The sequence below is a fragment of the Lepidochelys kempii genome, chromosome 4, assembly GCF_965140265.1.
Source record: "Lepidochelys kempii isolate rLepKem1 chromosome 4, rLepKem1.hap2, whole genome shotgun sequence".
Lineage (NCBI taxonomy): Eukaryota > Metazoa > Chordata > Testudines > Cheloniidae > Lepidochelys > Lepidochelys kempii.
In genome coordinates, this window is record NC_133259.1 from 57,029,569 (window position 1) to 57,050,862 (window position 21,294).

Below are 21,294 nucleotides of genomic sequence, written 5' to 3' on the forward strand. Positions count from 1 at the left end.
TGTTTGGTTTTGGCTTTCACTATATTAAAATTTTATAAGACAATGTGTATTTTTATCACAGATGAGTGAGCTTATGTGATAGACCCCTAGAAGCATTTGCCAATAATACATTTTACACAGATTGCATATACTTGAATAAGAAATGCAACTCCATATGTACATTTTTAAAAATCCTAATTCTCTACATTATTATTTACTAACACTGGTTATTCCTGACGGGTTATTGCATGAAAATAACCTGACAAATCTGATGTTACAAACAAAGAGTACACTTCCTGTTATAATATTCAATCTGGAACACCATCAATGTTTTGTTCAGCTTGCATAAGTCACAACTGATTGGACACAGTCCCTGTGGGCATGCCATTTCATCCAGACTGGACGGTTCATTAGTCATAATTACTATAACTGTACAGCGGAGACTGCAGTTTTATCTCATCATACATCTTTGATAAAGCTGCTTCTATTTCTGCTTCATCAGCATGTGAAGTTACATTAACAGAGCTTTTATTTTCCAATCTGTGATTAACATAGATTGTGTTTCTTACAAAATGTATACATAAACTCACACAAACTAAGGCCCTGGTGTAATCAACATTTGAACTTTGTGTTAGAATCATGCACCATTAATTGTAACTGAACAAGAAGTTTTGAAAAGATTGCATTGCTAAGGAAAATTTAACAAAGTATTAACAGTAAGTTTCATAAAGCGATCGTAAGATTATTGTTTTTTAATCTGAACTGTGACACTAGTTCACAAAAATCTATCAGTTCCATTTGAAGTTTAGACATAAGTAATTTTTCAAGGTAACTAGGGCAATTAGTGATCCTAAGAGTTTCAAATTTCAAACGAAAGACTACTACAAAATGTAAAGTGTACTATATAAAAGAACCTTGTGAAAAGTGGAAGCCTAAGTGCTACAAGAAGGTTGAAAACATATACCAATAGATTTTATCAAACAAAAGAGCAGAATGTAATGAAATACAAAGGGTATTTTGCCAAATCATACATTAAATGTGTAACGCTGAAGGGAAAATGACACACCCAGGAATTTTTTGTTGCTGTTTTTCATAGCCTATTGTGTGACAATAGGAAACAAAAAGGCCAGTGGCACCATTTGAGTGTGCAATGTGTACCTATGATAGACCACATAAACAATCATAATCAACGGTTGCATGCAGGCACTGAGGCTGCAAAAATCCCAGAGTAATTAGTGTTGTCTGAATGCAATGACATCTGTGTTCTCATGGTCCTCTAGATGTGTCAGGCCAATAAGATGTATATGAAAAAATATGACAAGCATTGCAAATGCCCTTCTGAAAGGTCTCACTCTGGGAAAAGCTTTAAAAAAATGACATATGCCACCTCTTTTTTGCCAATATATTTAACAGCCAAAGCCTCAAAATTTGCAAAGGTCTTTTCAGACATTCTGCATTTGATTACAAAGGATTTATTCAGAATATAGCATGATGATTTGAAAAGAAAATTGCTGCAGGTTTACCGCATTTTTATATTTATATTTAGTTTATTAACATGAGAATAAAACATGACTTTTTACTGCATTTTACTTCTGATTAGTGTACTTATGTATCAGCATTATCCGTATATATTTTAATTAAAGCAGTTGACTAGAGAGCACTTATGTAAACATACAGTTTTTATTTTTCTTTTCCTAGATCACCTTTTTTCAACAGTGGACAGTTTTAAAAACTGTGGTTATGTGGCATTAGGAAAGCTCTTTCTCTTTTCTACTAGAAGACTTGGGTAATTCAGTTTGACAGCCTTTGTTTTAGGATGCACAACCTTTTTACTTACTAGTACCTATCCCTCAGATCCTTCTCTGGACTGTAGCAGTATGCTTGAGCGTGCGTTTGCTCCAAGAAAGACATTAGTCATCATTAACAGGAGCACTGACACCAAATCTAAGTGTCTCTACACAATGACCAAATGGCAATCATCTTTCTCTTACACTGTCACTGCTGATTAGAGTTTTCTTTCATGAAAATTTAATTTGTTGCCTTTCTGCAGCTCTTTTTTACATTTCTGCAATTACATAGCATGCCAGCAAGAAGCTGCAAATGCAGCAAAAGATGCTGTACCTGTTCATAACAAAAGATAAAAAGATTAATATTATTCAGCTGCACTTTTCACCTAGTTTAACAGAAGAAAACTACAAAGATATAGTGAATGAGTAGTTGCTGACAAAAGGAAAATTACATATGGAATACCTGAATCAGGCCTCAAACAACAAATGTATCTTCTCATTGAGTAATTCCAACCAACTGAAGAAATTTTCCCCCTTGAAGATGGTGAACATTCTGCATCTTCAAAAGCTTTGTTAAGCAACACTATTAGTCACAAATATGTGTTTACAAAGATTTGCAGCGTCTACTCTTAAAAAAATAATTTCATAACTCTGAAAATTTCTACCTTCATTTCTTCAATCTATGTCAATATTGCTTTTTGTAGTTAAAAGCCAAAGAAAATAATTTTAGCAACTGCACACAAATGAAAAAGTTTCATATTTGATACTCAGCAGCTATGCAATATACAGAGTCTTAGACTTCTGCTTTGTGTAACATTACAAACATTGTTGAATAAGACACCACAGCAATGAGTTATTTTAAGTAAGATTTTCAAAACATTTACTCTTCTGTTTTATTTCAGTTTGTTTAAAGATTTTTTTAATTATAAGCATATGCTATTTCGTTAACATCTGTGCACAGCATACAACCTGACTGAATTCCAACTTCTGAAAGCAAGCAGGATAATTTACATCCCTCAAGTAAAGCAACAATATTAGAGAATTACATACTATTAAATTAAGATGTTCAATTTCATCAAAGGGTTATCTGATTTTCTTCTACAAACATTAAAAAAATAAACCTTTTATTACAAGTACACAGTTATCCAAATGTCTTTCAGAATATATTTACTCTATCTTAATTAAGTGTAAACCTAAAATACACTTCCATTTTTAGTAAACTCAGAAACTATAACCATCAAAATTCAAACAGTAAAGCTTCCCTCCACTTGCTTGTGTAGTATACAATAATGAACCAGAACAGCAATGCTGCTCAGAACAGAAAGTGCTGTTACTGCTAGCAGTTCAGATTTACAAGCAAGTTTAAATCTCTTTAAATAGTCTCCACATATGAAATGTAAGAAAAGGAAAATAGGAATTAAAAGTGGATTATGAATTGCAATCTATGATTGCTGTATTGCTATGGCAGTATACCTTGATTAAATGCAGAGCAAAAACAAAACCATACCATGGTAACCTAACCGTCTTTGCAGACTGTGTTTATCTAGGCGCTGACCCTTTTAAGCTATTCTCCTTGATTTAAAGAAACACACTGAAATTTTCTAAAACATAAAATAATGCTATATTTGATTCCCCCCCCACACACGTCTATAAATTTGCCACCAGTTTCGTCCTGCGTGTTCTCCACAGAGCTTAGCTTAACAAGCCATAGGTGCAAATGTTGAGATCTTTTCCCAGCATCCATATCAAGTTCAAATACAGAAGTTTAGCTCTTTGACTCCCACCTCCAAGTCACTTGTCAGTAAAAGGTTGGGCGATTTATTGACCACCTCTGGATGCATACTGTCAGTGCTGAAGGAAATATGAGGGAGGGTTGTCGCTACTGTTCTGGAGCTCATTGATAATGACATACCTGCCTCGGTCACCCATTACCCATACTACAAACTACTTAGACCTAACTGAAAAATCAATAGCCTACTTGCACTGGTTCCTGTGGCTGCCTCCTTTGATTGTCAGCTCCTGTCTAGGGTCAGCACTTACATGAAAGGGGCTGTGACTGCCTGATGCTTTCAGGACAACCTAACGATATGAAACTAGCCAACAGAACAGTAAATTCTGTCTCCCTGCCCTCCTCATCAATTAGGCTTTGACTAGGCTTGCCTGTAGAAACCTGACCTTTTAAGTTTAGGTGAATATGGACTAGCTGAACACACCACTGCCCTCAGCACTGATCCAGGAAATCCACTGACAGGTTAAACAAAACAGAAGGTTGTAACTGTCATAATTTGCATTACACTTTCACGCCAACAAGGGTGTTATCAGTAGGGGCAAGCCCTGGAACACACAACTCAAGCACCCCTAAGTCACCCTCCTCATAAATTTTCAAGTGAAGTGAGATAAAACATAAATTCACAAATGACCATGCAGTTCAAGTCCCACTTTCTTTCAAGTTAGCACTTCGGAAATCCACAAAGTGCATTTAAACAATTCCTTGGATAGTCACATTGATACTCAAACGCCACTAATGATGATCTTCCACATAAATGACATATGAGTAAATTATCCAACCACAACAGTGAAAAATTCTAGGTTTTTGTTTTTCTTAATTATATATGTATATGCACCTATACATTTTACTTACACATGAGTGTATATGCATATATAATTTTAAAATCCCCAATGAGCTCTTTTACTGTCATGGTTGAGTAATTTTTACTCATACCAATGTGACTATAACACAGGATAGAGGTTACATTTCAATACATTTTCTTTTCCTTCAAAGAATATTAAATATGAAGCAGAGAAATAAAAATTATGTAATCTTAGATCTGAAATGAAGATCTGAACTATTTCCTGTAAAGTTACATTAAGTGCCTTTAATAATTGCTTGTATGTAAATTAGAAAAATGTTAATACCCGAATGCCTGCTAAAACAATTGATTAAAAGCAAATGAGAATATTTGTAAACATTTTCTCTTAGGTATTCCCTGATTACTATCAGTTTTCATGTGGTGGCCATGGTGTGTTCATTCTCAATTATTCCTTCCACTGATACTACCCATCTTTATATAAACACCAATAGGCCACAGAAAGGCCATATATGTATGTTAGGGTCCATTTATGGAAGTAGAACACTGGAACGTCTTCATACAACAAAAGGATGAGTCAGTTCTGCAAGCTGCTTTTATTTTAACTCCTGTGAATTCTAAAACTTACAGATGCACTCTGCTGAATAGCTATGACTAACACCTTATAGTGTAAAAATGAAACTGAAAATCTCCAAGATCTACACTAAGATTGCAAGAAATAACGTACTTGCTGCTTCTAAGCCCTGTAATTTCTGCATCCCCCTTTTTCTCCCCCAATAAAATATTCAACACCACAAGTTGAAACGATTCCTTATTTAAATAAATGTTACTAATCCTGCTGACTGTTTGGCTTTCCAAAGTTAAGATCTAGCTGGTAACAGTCAAATACTTTTGTAAATTTTCTTCGGATCTTAATACAGGTCAGTCACTGGATGTAGGTTAGAGCATATAAGCTTTATTCAGGTTAATTTATAATAAAAAGGAAAGCAGCTGAAGTCCATAACCTCCAAACTACTACATAATTTTAATGCATGAATATTTTAAAGCTTAATATCTCTCAATGGTTCTAATACATAACAAAGCAAAGAAAAGCACTGCTCTTTGCAACTATGTACACAGTTCTGTTAAATACAGTTAAATAAGCAGTTACAATTAATACTGCATTCCAAACGAACTACAGAGCAAACACTAGTTAAAAATGGTCGACCTAATTGTGTCTGGATGGATCCCTTTAGAGACTTAATGTGATGATTAACTATGCATCTGGTAGCATGTCAAGTCCTTTTTGTGTGCCTATCTGATAGTGAAGTGAAAGGGCATGGACAGTGTCCAGTCCCAGCAAGCAAATCATTTGAAAGCAGTCATAGCCATAGATCAAAGATTTTTCACTCTATCCAGAGCCGATTTAAACCCACCAACCCAGCCCTTTGCTGCAGACAAAACCAGTTAGAAAATAAGAAAGGCTCCTTAGGATCCAAAGATAATAAAGGAAGATAGAAGGGAAAAATGCAGAAAAGAAACAGACGGGCAGAACCTTGATATCAATAGGCCAAGACAGCTGTTTTACATCCTAGTTTTACTTCAGATGGTTAAATAAAAGGAAAAGTTTTCATCCTTTAGATCACAAAATATTATTTCAATTAGGCTATGCAGATGGCTTTTATACATTATTTGAGCCAATATAGTTTCCCTTTCCCCCGCTATAAGAAATGACACATAACACTGCATATCAATTTTATATCATTCATAAAGTTAAAAAGAGAGCAATCTCTGTATTATCACACTCCAGTTATTTTGAAACAAAATATGTATCTCAGCAGGAAGTGCTACAATTTAATGCTCTCATTAGAAGTAGCATGAAACAAAAACAATTTGATGATTTTATAAATAGCAATATTTTATATGAAAATAATTCTTTGGGAGGGCAGGGAAGTCAATATTTTGAGGTCAAATAAGCAAAAACTAAAGTAACTTTTCACTTTCTAATATTTAAACTATGTAATATCTTAATAGGATTGTTTTGTTTTGCTTTTGTAGTATTTTAGTTGTTAGACTGCTCAAGCCAGAAGCTTATAAAGAAATAGAATTTTTAGTCAAAGTTGTATATTTTCTATATTGTATGCTGATTTACGACATCATAAAAAATAGCTTGTTGAATAGTGAAAAACAGTACATTTTAAGCACACAACACAAATGGGCAATGGTATTACAGGGAAGAATTGGGCCCCCTAAATCTGTCTCATATAAACTACATTATGGAAAATTATTTCATTATTTTAATCACAAGAATAGCTTTAGTCTATGTAGTAGTTTGGGAGGAAAGTACTTCATGCTATCTGTATTAATTGACCCAATATTTTCAAAATGTTCAACATATGTACATAAATTAGAAGCTTTTACTTTAAAAGGATCTGGAAATTGAAGCTGACAAATAGTTAAAGCTTTAGATTCAGAATTCTAAGTTGATTCAGAAGTAAAGAATGCTGCATCTCAGCCAGCTACATGAAGGTTCTGATCTTAGAAATAAATCAATGTCCAACCATAAACCAAGCTGGGCTACTGTCTGTGGGTGTGAGCATCTGCACATACATATGTACATTTCTGTATGCATCGAAGATAATGGATGCAATCACCATCGTACACAAATTTATAATGAGGAAAGCCAAGCCAAAATACACTCTAGTTGAAACAACATTCTGCTTCTGCCATCCCCATTTTACTCAGAAAACCCGTAAGTTACTTCCATATTGAATTATTTTAAAGGATTCGTTTTCATTTAATGGCATTTTAAGAACCGTGACCTAGAATATTTCTATACACCATTTACTTCAGTAATCTTTTTACAACTAATTTTAATTACATACAATTCTAGTTCAAGTTGACAAAATCTTGGCATTATCCATGCTCTCATACTTCTATACATAAATGGACATTATGATTAATCAGTTATTTTAAGAAAAAACAGCCAAAACTCTAAATATGGTTAATCCAATCAGATACGTGTGCATACACACCCACACATCCAAAAAAAATAAGGCCCACAGGATGTTCTAACAAGAATAAAATGTTATCAAAGTATTAGAAATGTTATTCTATAGTATATTTGTTTGACTTCTGGCAACCAAACTTTTGATTTTACCTGATTGGTTTAAACTTTAGGTGGCTAAGAAGAACTTAGTAGCTAAAACAATCTTTTAAAGCTAAAAAAAAAATCACTACTACTACTCATCAGAAGTAATAATCTACATTTAACAATAGGTTTAGACATTTAAAGTAGGCAGAAGTTATTGGGAACTATTAGAGGTATAACTCAAAGTATGATTATTTGATGAACACCAGATTATGTAAAGCATCCTGCTTATATTTTAAGATTTGACAGGTAAGAACATATACTCAAAATTTACTTTAAAAATATTTGGGAGCCACATCATCCACAAGTGTAACCTAATTAAGGTTTTATAGCCATTTATACATTATTTAACTAGCATATCATCCAATCTGTTTACAAAACAAGATTTATATATGTTCGTTAAAGGTTGATGAGATACATACATGATATCTGCAGTAAACAAACATATTTTGTTCTTCCACATAAAGAGTGCATTATAGTTAACTTAGTAAACACATCCTTACAAAAGATCAGCAGATAATGAAATCAATCCACAATTTTAAAGGGGAGATGCACACTGTATTCTCTAGAATGTAAACAGGATTATAACTGTCAGACCCACAGAAGTATTTACTATAACCATTAGCTTGGTTTTGCTGTTGAGAAACACAATATGCACTACTGAATCATTTCTTTTTAAATCCATACATTCCCTGCAGCAGTTCAAGCTCCATCAGCAGTGCAGGAATGTATGAAAATGACAGGCAAAGGGCATTAGTTCTTTTCCCATACTGTTCTTCTATAAATGGAAGCACAGAGTTCTTCTGCGAAGCACTTTAAGCAGAGAATGTTTGGAGCCAGATCTTCAGCAAAATATAAAATGATCAGAAAATTAAATTCTGTGAACAAGTCAATTACTGTATTTTTCCCAGAACTAGTTTCTTTAAACCAAAGGATGGACAGGAAATCCAAAGCCATTACTTATTAAAGAACTGGAATATATTCACAAAGCATCATCTAGTGAAATACCAGTTAGTCTAGAATGAGACTTACGTGTGTGTGTGTGTGTATATATATGTTCACACTCCACACACAAAACACATACTTTTGATCCCTCTTGTGAGCACCTGTTTCTGACTCTTTTTGTTTTTTACGTCAGAAACAGTTTCATAGTCCCATGTCAATGTATTCACTTAAAATTAAATACTCCATTAGTTTTAACTTAATACATTAGTTTGTATTAAGTAAACTTTTAAATAAATTGTTTAGGAATAGAAAGCCTTTTGAAATATGTAAGCTATGCTATTTTAATAAGTTGACTAGTCAAACAAAAACAAGCACATTAAATCATAATCTAATATAAAGTTGGACAGGTTAACAATTTTGCAATCTAGTTATTTTTCTCTACCGTAAGAATGATTTTCCCCTCATTTTCTTCTGCTCTATAAAAAATAATTTCACATTTGTAAATCATACATATCCTCCCACACAATACTTTTTGACAAATATATTTAAATACACAAAGGTTTTGTTTGTTTTTAAATTTAAGCACATTGTAACATTGTCATGGTTATTAAAGATGTTAAAACTGTATATACCATTTACATGTTTACGGGGAGGGAGAGCAAAGAAAAGAGCATGTGTTCCCCAACCAAAGTCCCCTTTCCAATATCCTTCACAGAAGCTCCTGCTAGCCAAACACTATTGCTCCAGGCAGCAGCATGCTGATGTTGGCACTGCCTAAACCAAACAAACACGATGTTTAACAATCAAATAAAATGTCCCGCAGCCTCCCTAATGAATTTGTCAAGGACCATCAGATCACCCTCCTCCCCTGCCTCATTAACTCAAGTATGATGAGACGGATTATAAGGAGAGAATACAGATCAATCCGTCTGAAGACTTCAAGTGGCTTTTAGCCTTGAGAGTTTCTCTCTCAGGCACATACTGTATTCTATTAAAAGGACCGAGTGTATCTCCTGCTCTTCAAGGGGCTGCCACTTCGTTTTATACATCATCAAGGAGCTGCTGATGGACTTCTATACTAACATACATAAAAGCAGAGGTGACAAGGGCTCTTCAATTACAGCCTCCTCGAATACTGTTTCCCCCTTCAATTATTCATTCCCGGGAAGAGCAAATTCCGCCACAGATAAAAGAAAAGGAGTACTTGTGGCACCTTAAAACTAACAAATAAATGCTCAAATAAATTTGTTAGTCTCTAAGGTGCCACAAGTCCTCCTTTTCTTTTTGCGGATACAGACTAACAGCGCTGCTGCTCTGAAACCTGCCACAGATAAAGCTGCTCTTAATGCAATGGGCCGCAAACGCAAAGACACAGGAGAAAGGGATTTCACATGCATTATTTGCTGGAAGTGTTTAAGTTTATTGCTCAAATGATGTTTCTAATTAGTGCTAGAGCAATAAATTAAAGTCGGCTTTTGTTTAACTGATTTATTATTTACTAGAGCTTCGACCCCAGACAGGGAAATTGGTAATGAATTGTTTTTAAATCAAAACACGAGTAACCTTTTATCATCAGTCACCTTAAAAAGTAAGTGCGGGGAGGGAGGGAATCGCTGGCTTCTTTTAACCTTAACATCTAGGAGTGCTTTTCCCTCCCCCAACCCCGGGGCGCTCTGATCGCATGGTCGCTTCTCCCGCACACTCGACACATGAAACATTAATTTCTGGGCTACACAGTCCCCGCACGAGGTCAGGGCTGGAATTCTGAGGCGCCTACCCAAGCAGCCAAAGCGTATGGAATCGGGGTGCAAAACTATGCGACGGAGTGGGGCGGAAAAGTGACAGGGGAACCGGCTACTGGAAAACCCGCTGTGATAACTGAGAAATCGACAGACTGCTCAGGAAAGACATTTGTTTGTTAAATGGATTTCTTAACACTCCTTTCATTTATTAGGAATAGGAGCAGAAGCCCACAGGGGTGCGGCCGAACTGTGTATAGGGTCTTCTAAAATTCACCCCACTACTAAAAAAAAGCTACAGGGTAAACTGAGAAACAAAGCAACGTGCTCTTCCCTCTCACCACCCCACTCTCCGCCCCTGCCCAACAATTACTCACTGCTAGGTAATTAACACGATATGCCTTACGTCAGGATGAGGTAAAGAGAAAATGTATTGGTTTGTAAAGTCCTTTATTATTTTTATTAATAAACTACATTTTCCATCAGGACTACGGACTCCAGATCGTGGATTTGGTTCTTTGGTGTCAAATACCCAAGCTTCAGAGTGGAGAATTACTTTCTTATATGTACAACTACTACCGGGAGTCGTTGAAAACGCCAAAGAAATGTCTTCATCCGAGTTCTATGACTTGTTTTCTATAACCCGCCCAACTCTTCTTTCCCCCCTGCAAGTTACACTGCTAGACGCCTTTATTGGGTTTGTTTCAGCTCCAAAAAAATCTTTAATCCGTGCAAGTGCGAGGAGGATCGGGTGGAGGGGGGGGGGAGTGCACATGATTGAAGCACCTGGTAAACTCCCCCGTAGCCAAAAGCATCTCCGTGCCTGAATCTCGTTTATCCAGTCGCCATCATGGAAGAACAGAGATTCCGCACCCAAAAACTTCCTGAAATACGTGGAATTGGTGATGATGGAGAAGGTGCCTACAACTACCACGAGCAGCGTGATCCTGCTGCTTTCGGGCAATAAAAAGAAGATGATTTATCCCGGGAGAAGAGGTTGCAACCAGTACCAGAGCAGGGCACATTTTACATATTTTATACAACAGGTTTGTTACCGCTCACAGCCATGTTCTTAATTTAAATACCCACGAAAAACAGACGGGTGATATTTTATTTTATTAAATCTCAGTCTCTGTATTCTAACAAAGAAACAGATAAACCAAAAGAACCAAAGAACGACAACATTCCACTTTTAAGAAATTTTAAATTGAGAATCCTAAGTGACCAGGTTCAATATATATAATCTATCTAGGCTTCTAGAAATATAGCAAGAATAAGACAACGAATTTTGACGTAACCTTTACAATATTTGAGAAACGGCTCGAGATAAACAGAATCTACTCTTCTCACATAACAAACGTTCAAGTTCAAGGCAAAGACTCGATTTGCGTGCTGATTATTTATAGGTTCAATGTAAAGTGTTGCCTGCTAAAAATATTATAAGCAGCTCAGTAGTGTAAGAGAACTTGACTTGTACAGTACTAAGTAGGGTGTAGGAGTTCGTTAAGAAACATACCTAAATATCACCCAAACAACACACAATATTAAACAGAATTATTGTACTTCAAAAATAAGATTAAAGTAATAGAAATATTTTATTTTAGCTACTTCTCCATTGATTAATATTGATATTAGTTGGCGTTGTTTCTGTACTCTAATATACAATAAACTGCATATACATAACTGCGTAACTATAATTTTATGCATATTTGACTTGGACAAAATACAAACTTTCGCAAAAATATAGTTAGCTTCAATTTCAGATAGTTCAATGCTGCTATTTAGAAAGGGGACAGAGCTTTACTGCACAAGATTTATCTAAATTAATCTGACGAAGAGTAGTAAAACAAGGTGTACTATTCTGTTCCAATGACAGTCTCACTTTCACTGCTGCAGACCAGCGTTAGTGGAAGAAGATTTATGTTTGCAGCAAAGTACCACAAGTAGCCCTCGCCCCTTCCACTAGCATTACTGCTACTTCTCCTTACAACAACCGGGTGGAAAAAGCATAGTTAATTTTCCCCCATCAGGCTTCCAAGTAAAAGTGATTCAGCTCATAGGCAGTTCGTTGCGTCTTTTTCTTGCACGACGGTAGGATGCATACACAGACTGCACACCTTTCTGATTCAATGCCACTCTCCCCCCAGTATTTAATTCCCGCCAACTCCAACACCGAGTAATTCTCATAGACCATACTCTTTTTCCTCTATCCTTCTATTGATGGGGAGGCGGCTGTGAGTGTTTGTTTGTGCGCGCCTCTCTCTGCATGTTCCTTAATATCTCTTCTGCCCTCCCACATCCCCATATGCAGTAGCAGCGGCTGCCCGGCATCCAACATGCACATAGCCTGCCTCGGTGATTGGCTGCCCCTCTGACAGCTCAGAAGGCGATTGTAGGATCTGGAACTCCACCCCTTCGGCAGGGCCCTGGGACCATTCATAAACTAAACAACACTCCTGCAAAGCCAGACACACACGCACACACACACATCCCGAGAAGGAGAGGCGCAGAAAGTGAGGGTCTCTGAGTGCAATTTCAAGGGTTGGGGGCTGGGGGAGGAGAAGTAGTCCTGGGCACCCCTCCCTGCTCAGACAGTCTATGCAAAGAAATATATATATATATATATATATAAACTAAAGAACAGGAATGAATGATCACAGACCAAAGGCAGCAGTCTACGCCTGAAGACAGAGAAAGCCAGAACGGGGTTCAGTCAACGCCTCCAGCAGGAAGAAGGAAATCAACAACATCCCTTGACAGTCGGCGAGAGAAGCAGCCAAACTCATGCACATCTCTGGTGGTGCCATGGTCTGAGAGAGTTTTCCCTCTTCCGCTCTTGGCATTTCTCGCATTCTTCTTTTATTGCGTGCGGTTTTCAACTTCGCCACTGCTCGGCTGTGCTGTGGAGACCCGCTGCGAGTCCCGGAGAGAAGTTTTTAAATGAACTGTTGAACCATTTGCGTGTGGGAGGGTGGGTGGCTGCGCGCAGAGGCTGCAAACAACCTACCGCACCCCCCCCCCCCCCGCACACCGAAAAGGCGGCACATCAAACTTTGCACTTCAGAGGTTTTCCCTCCGTCACCTGTATCGCCCCATTCCCATCGGCTGACAGTTGCATGGTTCTTGTTTTTTAAAAATCACCATCATCCGCTATTTTCTTTCCTTGTGTTTGGGGCGGAGGGGCGGAGTGCGTGCGTGTGGCGGCGGGCTGCAACTTGGCGGGTGCCCTGTGCAAAGCTGCAGTCACCGCTAAAGCATTGGATCCCTCAACGTACTGCGAGAGCCCGGTCTATAGCCCGGACCTGTGCCCCAACATGATCGCCGCCCAGGCCAAGCTGGTGTACCAGCTCAACAAATACTACACGGAGCGCTGCCAGGCCCGCAAGGCGGCCATCGCCAAGACCATCCGGGAGGTATGCAAGGTGGTGTCGGACGTGCTGAAGGAGGTGGAAGTGCAGGAGCCCCGCTTCATCAGCTCGCTGAGCGAGATCGATGCCCGCTACGAGGGGCTGGAGGTGATCTCGCCCACCGAGTTCGAGGTGGTGCTCTACCTCAACCAGATGGGCGTCTTCAACTTCGTGGACGATGGCTCGCTGCCCGGCTGCGCGGTGCTCAAGCTGAGCGACGGCCGCAAGCGCAGCATGTCGCTCTGGGTGGAGTTCATCACCGCCTCGGGCTACCTGTCGGCCCGCAAGATCCGCTCCCGCTTCCAGACCCTGGTGGCCCAAGCCGTGGACAAGTGCAGCTACCGGGACGTGGTGAAGATGATCGCGGACACCAGCGAGGTGAAGCTCCGCATCCGGGAGCGCTACGTGGTGCAAATCACGCCCGCCTTCAAGTGCACTGGGATCTGGCCACGCAGCGCTGCGCAGTGGCCCATGCCCCACATCCCCTGGCCGGGCCCCAACAGGGTGGCCGAGGTGAAGGCGGAAGGCTTCAACCTGCTCTCCAAGGAGTGCTACTCGCTGACCGGCAAGCAGAGCTCCGCCGAGAGCGACGCCTGGGTGCTGCAGTTCGGCGAGGCCGAGAACCGGTTGCTGATGGGCGGCTGCAGAAACAAGTGCCTCTCGGTGCTGAAGACCCTCCGGGACCGGCACCTGGAGCTGCCCGGCCAGCCGCTTAACAACTACCACATGAAGACGCTGCTGCTGTACGAGTGCGAGAAACACCCCCGGGAGACCGACTGGGACGAGGCGTGCCTGGGGGACCGGCTGAATGGGATCCTGCTGCAGCTCATCTCTTGCCTGCAGTGTCGGCGCTGCCCCCACTACTTCCTGCCCAACCTAGACCTCTTTCAGGGCAAACCGCACTCAGCCCTGGAAAGCGCTGCCAAACAGACCTGGAGGCTAGCCAGGGAGATTCTCACTAATCCTAAAAGCCTGGACAAACTATAGGGTTAACAACACAGTGATAAACCCATTTAAAAACTTTTATTTAAACAAAGCAGCTACAGCAAAAGAGGCGGCGACACAAACACCCAAAACCCCACCTGCAGTTAAGCATTTAAAAACTCTCAGACATTTACAAAACCAAAACGATCACCTCGTTGCACGAGAAGAGACTCCCCTTCCCCTTTTTATCTTCCAATGTGAATTTTTAAAAAGTCACACAACGAAGCGATCGGACTTTCCATCATCCAAACGAAACGCAAGGTACATTTTCAAATAAATGTATAGTAATTCTTTTCTTATTCTTTTTGTTTGCCTGAATGTTGTCACCAAGTGAAAAAAATTATTTAACTATATGTAAAAAATTCTCTTTAAAAAAAGTTTTACTGATGTTAAATGTATTTCAGTGCCAAGGTCAGACTGTGCCCCAAACTTAATTGTTGAAAACAGTAATAAAAATATTACTTTAACTTTACATTGACTTTTTTTGTGAATTGTTCTTAAATTCAGGCAAGTAGAGAGATTTTTCTTGGCTTTCAGAGAAGAAAGGATTAAAACAAAAATAAAAGGCAGATTAATCACAATATTGAACTGGTGCTTTATCTATAAATTCATCAGCATTTTCTAAAGTTTATTCCAATTATTTTCAATTAAAATAGAAATAGACTGTACTTAATGAAAAAATAATTCCCATTCATTCTTTGGTTGCTTTTCTTTCTGTCACTTGAATCTTACTCTCCAAAGTTTTAGGAATACATGCACCATCACATAGCATTTCAGCACAATTTTGACAGAACTAGGGCAGAGTGTTTCTATAATATAATCCTTAAAATATCTTTATTGTTTTTAATTCAGTTGTTGAACTATCACAATTCGTTCCTATTTTGTCCTTTTAAAATAAATAGATATTTGCTTTATTACACGAGGGTTACTCAACTATCAGTTTTACTTTGAAATGAAAAAAGTATAACACTTCTCTGAATAATACACAAGCTTAAATGCAACAATTTTTTTCTAACAAATATTTGTTTTCTCTGGGTTTTAAGTATAGCATAGAACTGCAACACAGCAGCACTGCACACAGGGGCATACACAGGAAAGGGGGAAATATGCTGTATTAAAAGAAACCAACCAATTTTATGTTCAAACATCTCAACCCTTTATCGGTCGTGGTTTTTTGTTTGTTATTTCCCCCCCTCAAATGAATGCTAGCTGATTTGCCCCTAATTTTCGGCTATAGTGTTTTGCTCCAAGTTTTCTAAGGAAGGTTTACATTTCTTAAACCTTACTGTGAGATTTTTTTTATTAATTTTTATTATTTGCTTTAACGTCCGGAAATATTCTGAAACTGGTTTGGAGCATTTCAAATTCCTTTTCATGCCCTTTCAGGCCAATGCAAAACCTTGTTTCAAAGAACTACTTCCGCTTCTCTGTGGACAATCCAGAAAGAAATAGCCTTTAAAGTTTGGGTTGGTTTTGTGTTTACATAAGAATTTTAAAACAACTTAAAAAGATAACTATAAAGTAAAACTGAAACCACTTCAAAAACAATTCCATCTAGTTTACCTTGTGATCACAAAGATACACAAAGTGACCCTATAAAATACTTATGTAAAATCATCTTTAATTTCTACCTGCAAATATACACATGCATACTCTCACCACCTCAAAATTATGGAAAAGCAAAATTTCTGGGATTGTAAAGTCTTAAAATGTTGCCTTGGGTTTTGTTTGTTTGTTTTTTTAACCAACAGAGGCAGACAGCTTTTCTGAACCTGGCTCACCTGACAAAATGGGTTTAACTCAGTGCTTGTAGGACTACTGTGTCCTTGTACAAACAATCCTGGAGTAAGAATATAAACTCTGATCTTATCACTACTGATATTATCTCCACTGCAGGTTTTGCTTCAAAAAACTTGTCACAATGTTTTCTTTCCCAGTAGTTCAGACAAATATACAGGGAAGTTGAATTTATCAAACAGATGAAGACTCATTAATTAAACAGGCATTCTGAGAAAACGCAGAATTTGGATTTTCAAGGGCATATTCTACAAAACTCTGGCTACAGATATCAACCTATGGTAATATGGGGTGGAGGCAGGGAAAGTGTCAATGATTAATGGAAAGTTAAATTGTATCTGTGTTTGTCTTTAAAACAAAAGCAATATAGGATTAGTCTTTGACCACTATACAATGGGAAATCAAGGAGTGTCTTTAAAACACAAAACTGAATTCCACCCCCACTCCCCCATTTCCCCCAAACCAGGCTAACTCAAAACACTAACAGACTGACTGCCTTTCTTATAGGAATCCAAGAACAATCTCCCTGCTACAGATTTAGAAGTACAGTTGGTCTAGAATGCCCATTTACACTTTGTGAGAACCACCACACATGCAGAGAGAAAGCAGATTAAACTAAGGATAGTCCCTGTAAATGAAACAGGGTGCAGTGGTGAATGTTCCAAACTGTACTAAATGATCCTACATGCTAAACATGGAACAATGAAACATGCAAAACAGTGGAGACACATCATTTTCCTTTTTCACATACAAAAACCGAATCAGTACATTTTCTGAGCTAAGACTCTGAAGATGTTAGATTGACATTGGAAGTACACTAACACATTAATGCTAAACATGTGGTTTTTCATTTTTTATATATATATAGCCAAACAAAAGAGTGTGTTTTAAAAGAAAATTATTCACAAAATTGGCAAAGATTTCGAAGGTTTACAAATCTCTTCCTAATATTATAAACTGTTTCAAAGATATTTTGGCACAACCAAAGGTCTGAAAAATTAATTTACTGTACCCAAATAAATTAATAGTTCCAGTTTATCTGCACCCCACCCCACATAAATGTTTTAATACATAGATATGGTAAAATCCATGGACTCTTTCCATGTTTATAATACAATAAGAGCATGTGTGTAGTAAGAAGGCCACACATCTGTTACTATTTTTTAACATTATGGGGATCATTCAAGTGCAATCTTTATAGTGCTAATTTCGCACTGCATGAGAAATTTAAGCCCTCAAACTGAATTTTACTGCAAAGTGAATCTAATTTTAAACAAAAAATTGCTAATCAGGTAATTAACTCAGGTTACTCAAGTTTACTTATATTAACAAGGCTATTCATAAATACATTTTAAAGGGGAAATAACATTTTCTGCTTGATTATGATAAATACAATGCTCTGTAAAATCTGCTATATAATAACGGGAAATAGAAGCACTGCAAAATAATGAGTGCAGCGAGCAGAGTATTATGTTATATTGGCATTACATTAAAAACAACAGGAAAGTAAAACAAAGGATTCAGCTAGCAGTTTTGTTGAACTTTCTAGTGTTCACAAAGGCCTTGTGGTCCAAGGTGTCTTTATTTAGGATGCCTCCCTGGAGCTTTATTTCAACAAGCTAATTAACATCTGAGCTGGATTTTTCCCCCTCCACTTAAATGAACTTTGCTAATGCACATAGTCAGTCACAAACTTAGAAAAACACGAACACTTGTGACCTATAGAGGTAATGGAGGTTGGATGGAGAATTAATGGTCATGTAATTTGTCACCAGCGGGTGAAGGTCAACAATCTCTTACCTTGGGGTCGATTTTCTTAAAACTGGGATCTTCTTCATCTACCTCAAAGCAGAGTTCAGAAGAGGTGATGGAAAGAGTGCCCTTCACTACTATAGAGGGAGCCACAAGCTGTGCTGGTGTACACAGGCTAACTGGACCTGCCAAAGGAGCAAAACAGCAATAATCAAAACATCCAAACAGATTACACAACCTTGCACAGAAACAAGCATAGGTTATTTGTTTTCTAACCTCAAAAAACAAGGTAAAAAGTACCAGAGATCTTAGTTTAAAAAAGCAAACTGTTGTTACTCCAATAAGTACATGTCACAGACTTGCAACCTCTCTGCATTACCAAACACCAAAGCAGCTACAGCTGCAACTGATGCATAAGCCAGATAGGTGGTTTTATTGTTAGATCATCTAGTTTTATTCTGACACATTTTCAGTTTTGAAACACTTATATAGCCATATATCTGCTGTTATAAATAATACAGTAAGTGAAGACTTGAAATCTTAATTTCAAATGTGTGCATTAAGAACTTAACGGGTTTCAATAAAATTCTAAAAAGATGAACACAGCAGTCTGGGTTCAAAATTGTCTTAACCTTCTAAATGTGTTCCCTCCCATGAATGCTGGAAATCTATTGTTAAAATTAAACAGTCAATACTAGGGATTGTAAAGTACAATGTTTTTAACATGCTTTCAATTCCATTGTTAAATACTGTTCAAGGATTCCAGATAGTGTTAGTGTAGCTTGGGGACTGTGGGAGTAAACAGCTGGAGGGTTGGTTTCCAACTGAATGAATTTTTACTGGAATAATCACATCTCCACAGGGCTTATCACAGAGACAAATCAGACTACTAGTAAAACAATAGGCTCAGCACAGATCTGACAACACACAACCTATTATGTAAGAGAACACATACAAGGGGAAAACAGGTTAGATTTGTTATCCAATTGATTAAAATTAAGTTACTTTGTGGCAGCTTTGCCATAAATCTTTGTAAAAAAAACTGAAAATATGAGAAAGTGACATGTACAATTTTGAATTAATAAAGTGTCTATAAATGAGGTACACACGTCCAGGTAATCAATGGGTGAATAACTGCCAAAAAACTCAGATGAATTGTTATTTCCATCGATTGTTAGGAGGATGATGGTCTTTAATCTCACATCAATCTTAATGTGTGCCAGTAGGACAATAGCAGAGATGCTCTGCTGAGATCAGTGCAGCTTTGCCCTCTATTCCCAATGTACAAATACATTGTGTTTGCAGATGGGCATCAGATAGTTGCAGAACTGCCATGATTTCCCAAAGCTCATCCCCACAAATGGTTGAAATAAGCAGCTATGTGTTCTTTTGCTGTCTCCCTTTGCCCTCTGTACATTAGCATGTAATCCAGAGGAGAAATAACATTTTTTCAATCACTCTCAGACATTCAATTACAGGGTGAGCAGACAGCTGCAGAAGCTGGGGCAACCCAGGTCCCGTAGAAGACCCCTGACAATTTCCACTTCATTTCTAACCCACACCACTTTATTAGTGAGGATTACTTCTTAATCCTATTGCCATTGTCAAGATTAAATAATTAAACTCCCCTTTCACCTCTATTACAGTATGAATGTATTCCTAGAAGCAAGCAATGCATAATAAAAGAGAAGGAAATGGGTGGAAGGCTGTTGAGGAGGAGACCAGCAATAGACAGGAACAGATTCCATTAAAAAAACTGCATTATGCTCCAATTACTTCTATTTTATTTCACTGATTAGTATATGACCTTAACATTAGGCTATATTTTCAATGGTCTAAAAAAGAAAAGTGGCATGTAGTTCAGACAATGGGTAAATGAATTGCCCTGAAATACGATTTCCAATTACTTCACATCTTCCATTTTGATAACTTATTTGCTTCCTAGTAAGTCAGAATTTAACTGGGCAACATTCTTCTGTAAATTTAATGGATGTGGATTATGAGCACACATAGAAATCCACATGTAAAGTGGAATGGTGCAAAGGAGTTCAAGTTTTCATATAAGCCTGTGTTACTCTTTTAAAAATGGAGCTAAATTGGAAGTTGTAGTCCCTGAATTTGGAGCTATTGTTTAGCATTTAAACATTATAGGTAAAAGAAGCAGGTTTAAGCCATTTTGATTGCAAACTCTAACAAAGAGGCATGCATCCAACACAGTAAAAGTAATCAAGTTAATGGAACTGACCATTTTCAGGGTGAAAAAAAAACATCAGCTATGAGGATACTTTTGGGGGAAAGGGACTGAGAAGGGTTAGAAGAGTTGAACTCTTAATGCAGTAAACAGACCCTTCAACAAAAGAGAAGTGACTGATGTATTTTTATGACTCAAAAATAGAGCTCTCTAAAGCCTCCAATTATAAATAACAAAACTGCCCACTAGCCCCAGGGTTTTGAGCACTTAGACTAGTCAAAAGTAGAAAAAGGGAGCTCTTGTTAATGAAAAAGGCTACTTTTCTACACATGCTTTCTTAGGAAAATGCAAAAAAAAAAATTATTATTTTTTTAAATCTCCCCGGGTGAAAACAATAGGGTTATAAAAGCCGCAGAAGGAAAATTCACTAGTGTGCTAAAGCTGAGTCTCAAACCCTGAGGTGCACAGAAAATTATCTTTCATTAACTCAATTATGGGAAAGAACAATCTATCACTGTCTATCCCAAAACAATACTCACTGCAAAAAAGTATGAAAATAGAGCTAAATGGGTAAGGAAACTGAGGAGCTAGGGAGCAAATAGACAGCTGAAGTTACCAATTAAGTTCTCCAAATCTTTCTCCTCAATGGATGACAAGGTATCATCGTCGCCTTCCAAGAGAATCTCACTCTCCGAGTTCTGATTTCCTAAAACCTGACTCTTGATGGACTGCTTTCCTTTAAGAAGCACGTCTTCGTCTGGAGCTGAAATGAAAGAGAGAAACATTGCTGTCTATCAGCTCTCAGAGGCAACGGTGATTGGAAAATAGCCTTTTGCAATGAAGATCAGAGAGGAGAAAACTCTGGCTGAGAGTAAGTATGCCCGGGAAGCTCTCGTTAAACCTCTAACATTAGGGGGACAAGTGGCTAGTTGAGCTAGTTTTAATCCTATTAAACCTGCCTTGAAATACACTGGGCGATCTCTGCAGTATTTAGC

At 37.9% G+C, this 21,294-nt stretch overlaps 2 protein-coding genes across 7 annotated transcripts in view; one reads left to right on the forward strand and one right to left on the reverse strand.

Annotated features, from left to right (window-relative positions):
- The window catches only part of LRBA (LPS responsive beige-like anchor protein), a 559,255-nt gene that overhangs the window by 237,825 nt on the left and 300,136 nt on the right, over positions 1-21,294 (reverse strand). For all 4 annotated transcript variants that reach the window (XM_073341330.1, XM_073341331.1, XM_073341329.1 and 1 more), the window contains 2 exons: positions 20,916-21,062; positions 18,157-18,293 (listed from right to left, as the gene is read on the reverse strand). In XM_073341330.1, coding sequence (XP_073197431.1) covers positions 18,157-18,293; positions 20,916-21,062 — 284 coding nt within the window. The remainder of the gene's footprint in view (positions 1-18,156; positions 18,294-20,915; positions 21,063-21,294) is intronic.
- Positions 12,568-21,294, forward strand: part of MAB21L2 (mab-21 like 2) — a 37,129-nt gene continuing 28,402 nt past the window's right edge. For all 3 annotated transcript variants that reach the window (XM_073341335.1, XM_073341336.1, XM_073341334.1), the window contains exon 1: positions 12,568-14,820. In XM_073341335.1, coding sequence (XP_073197436.1) covers positions 13,483-14,562 — 1,080 coding nt within the window. In that variant the 5' untranslated portion in view covers positions 12,568-13,482 and the 3' untranslated portion in view covers positions 14,563-14,820. The remainder of the gene's footprint in view (positions 14,821-21,294) is intronic.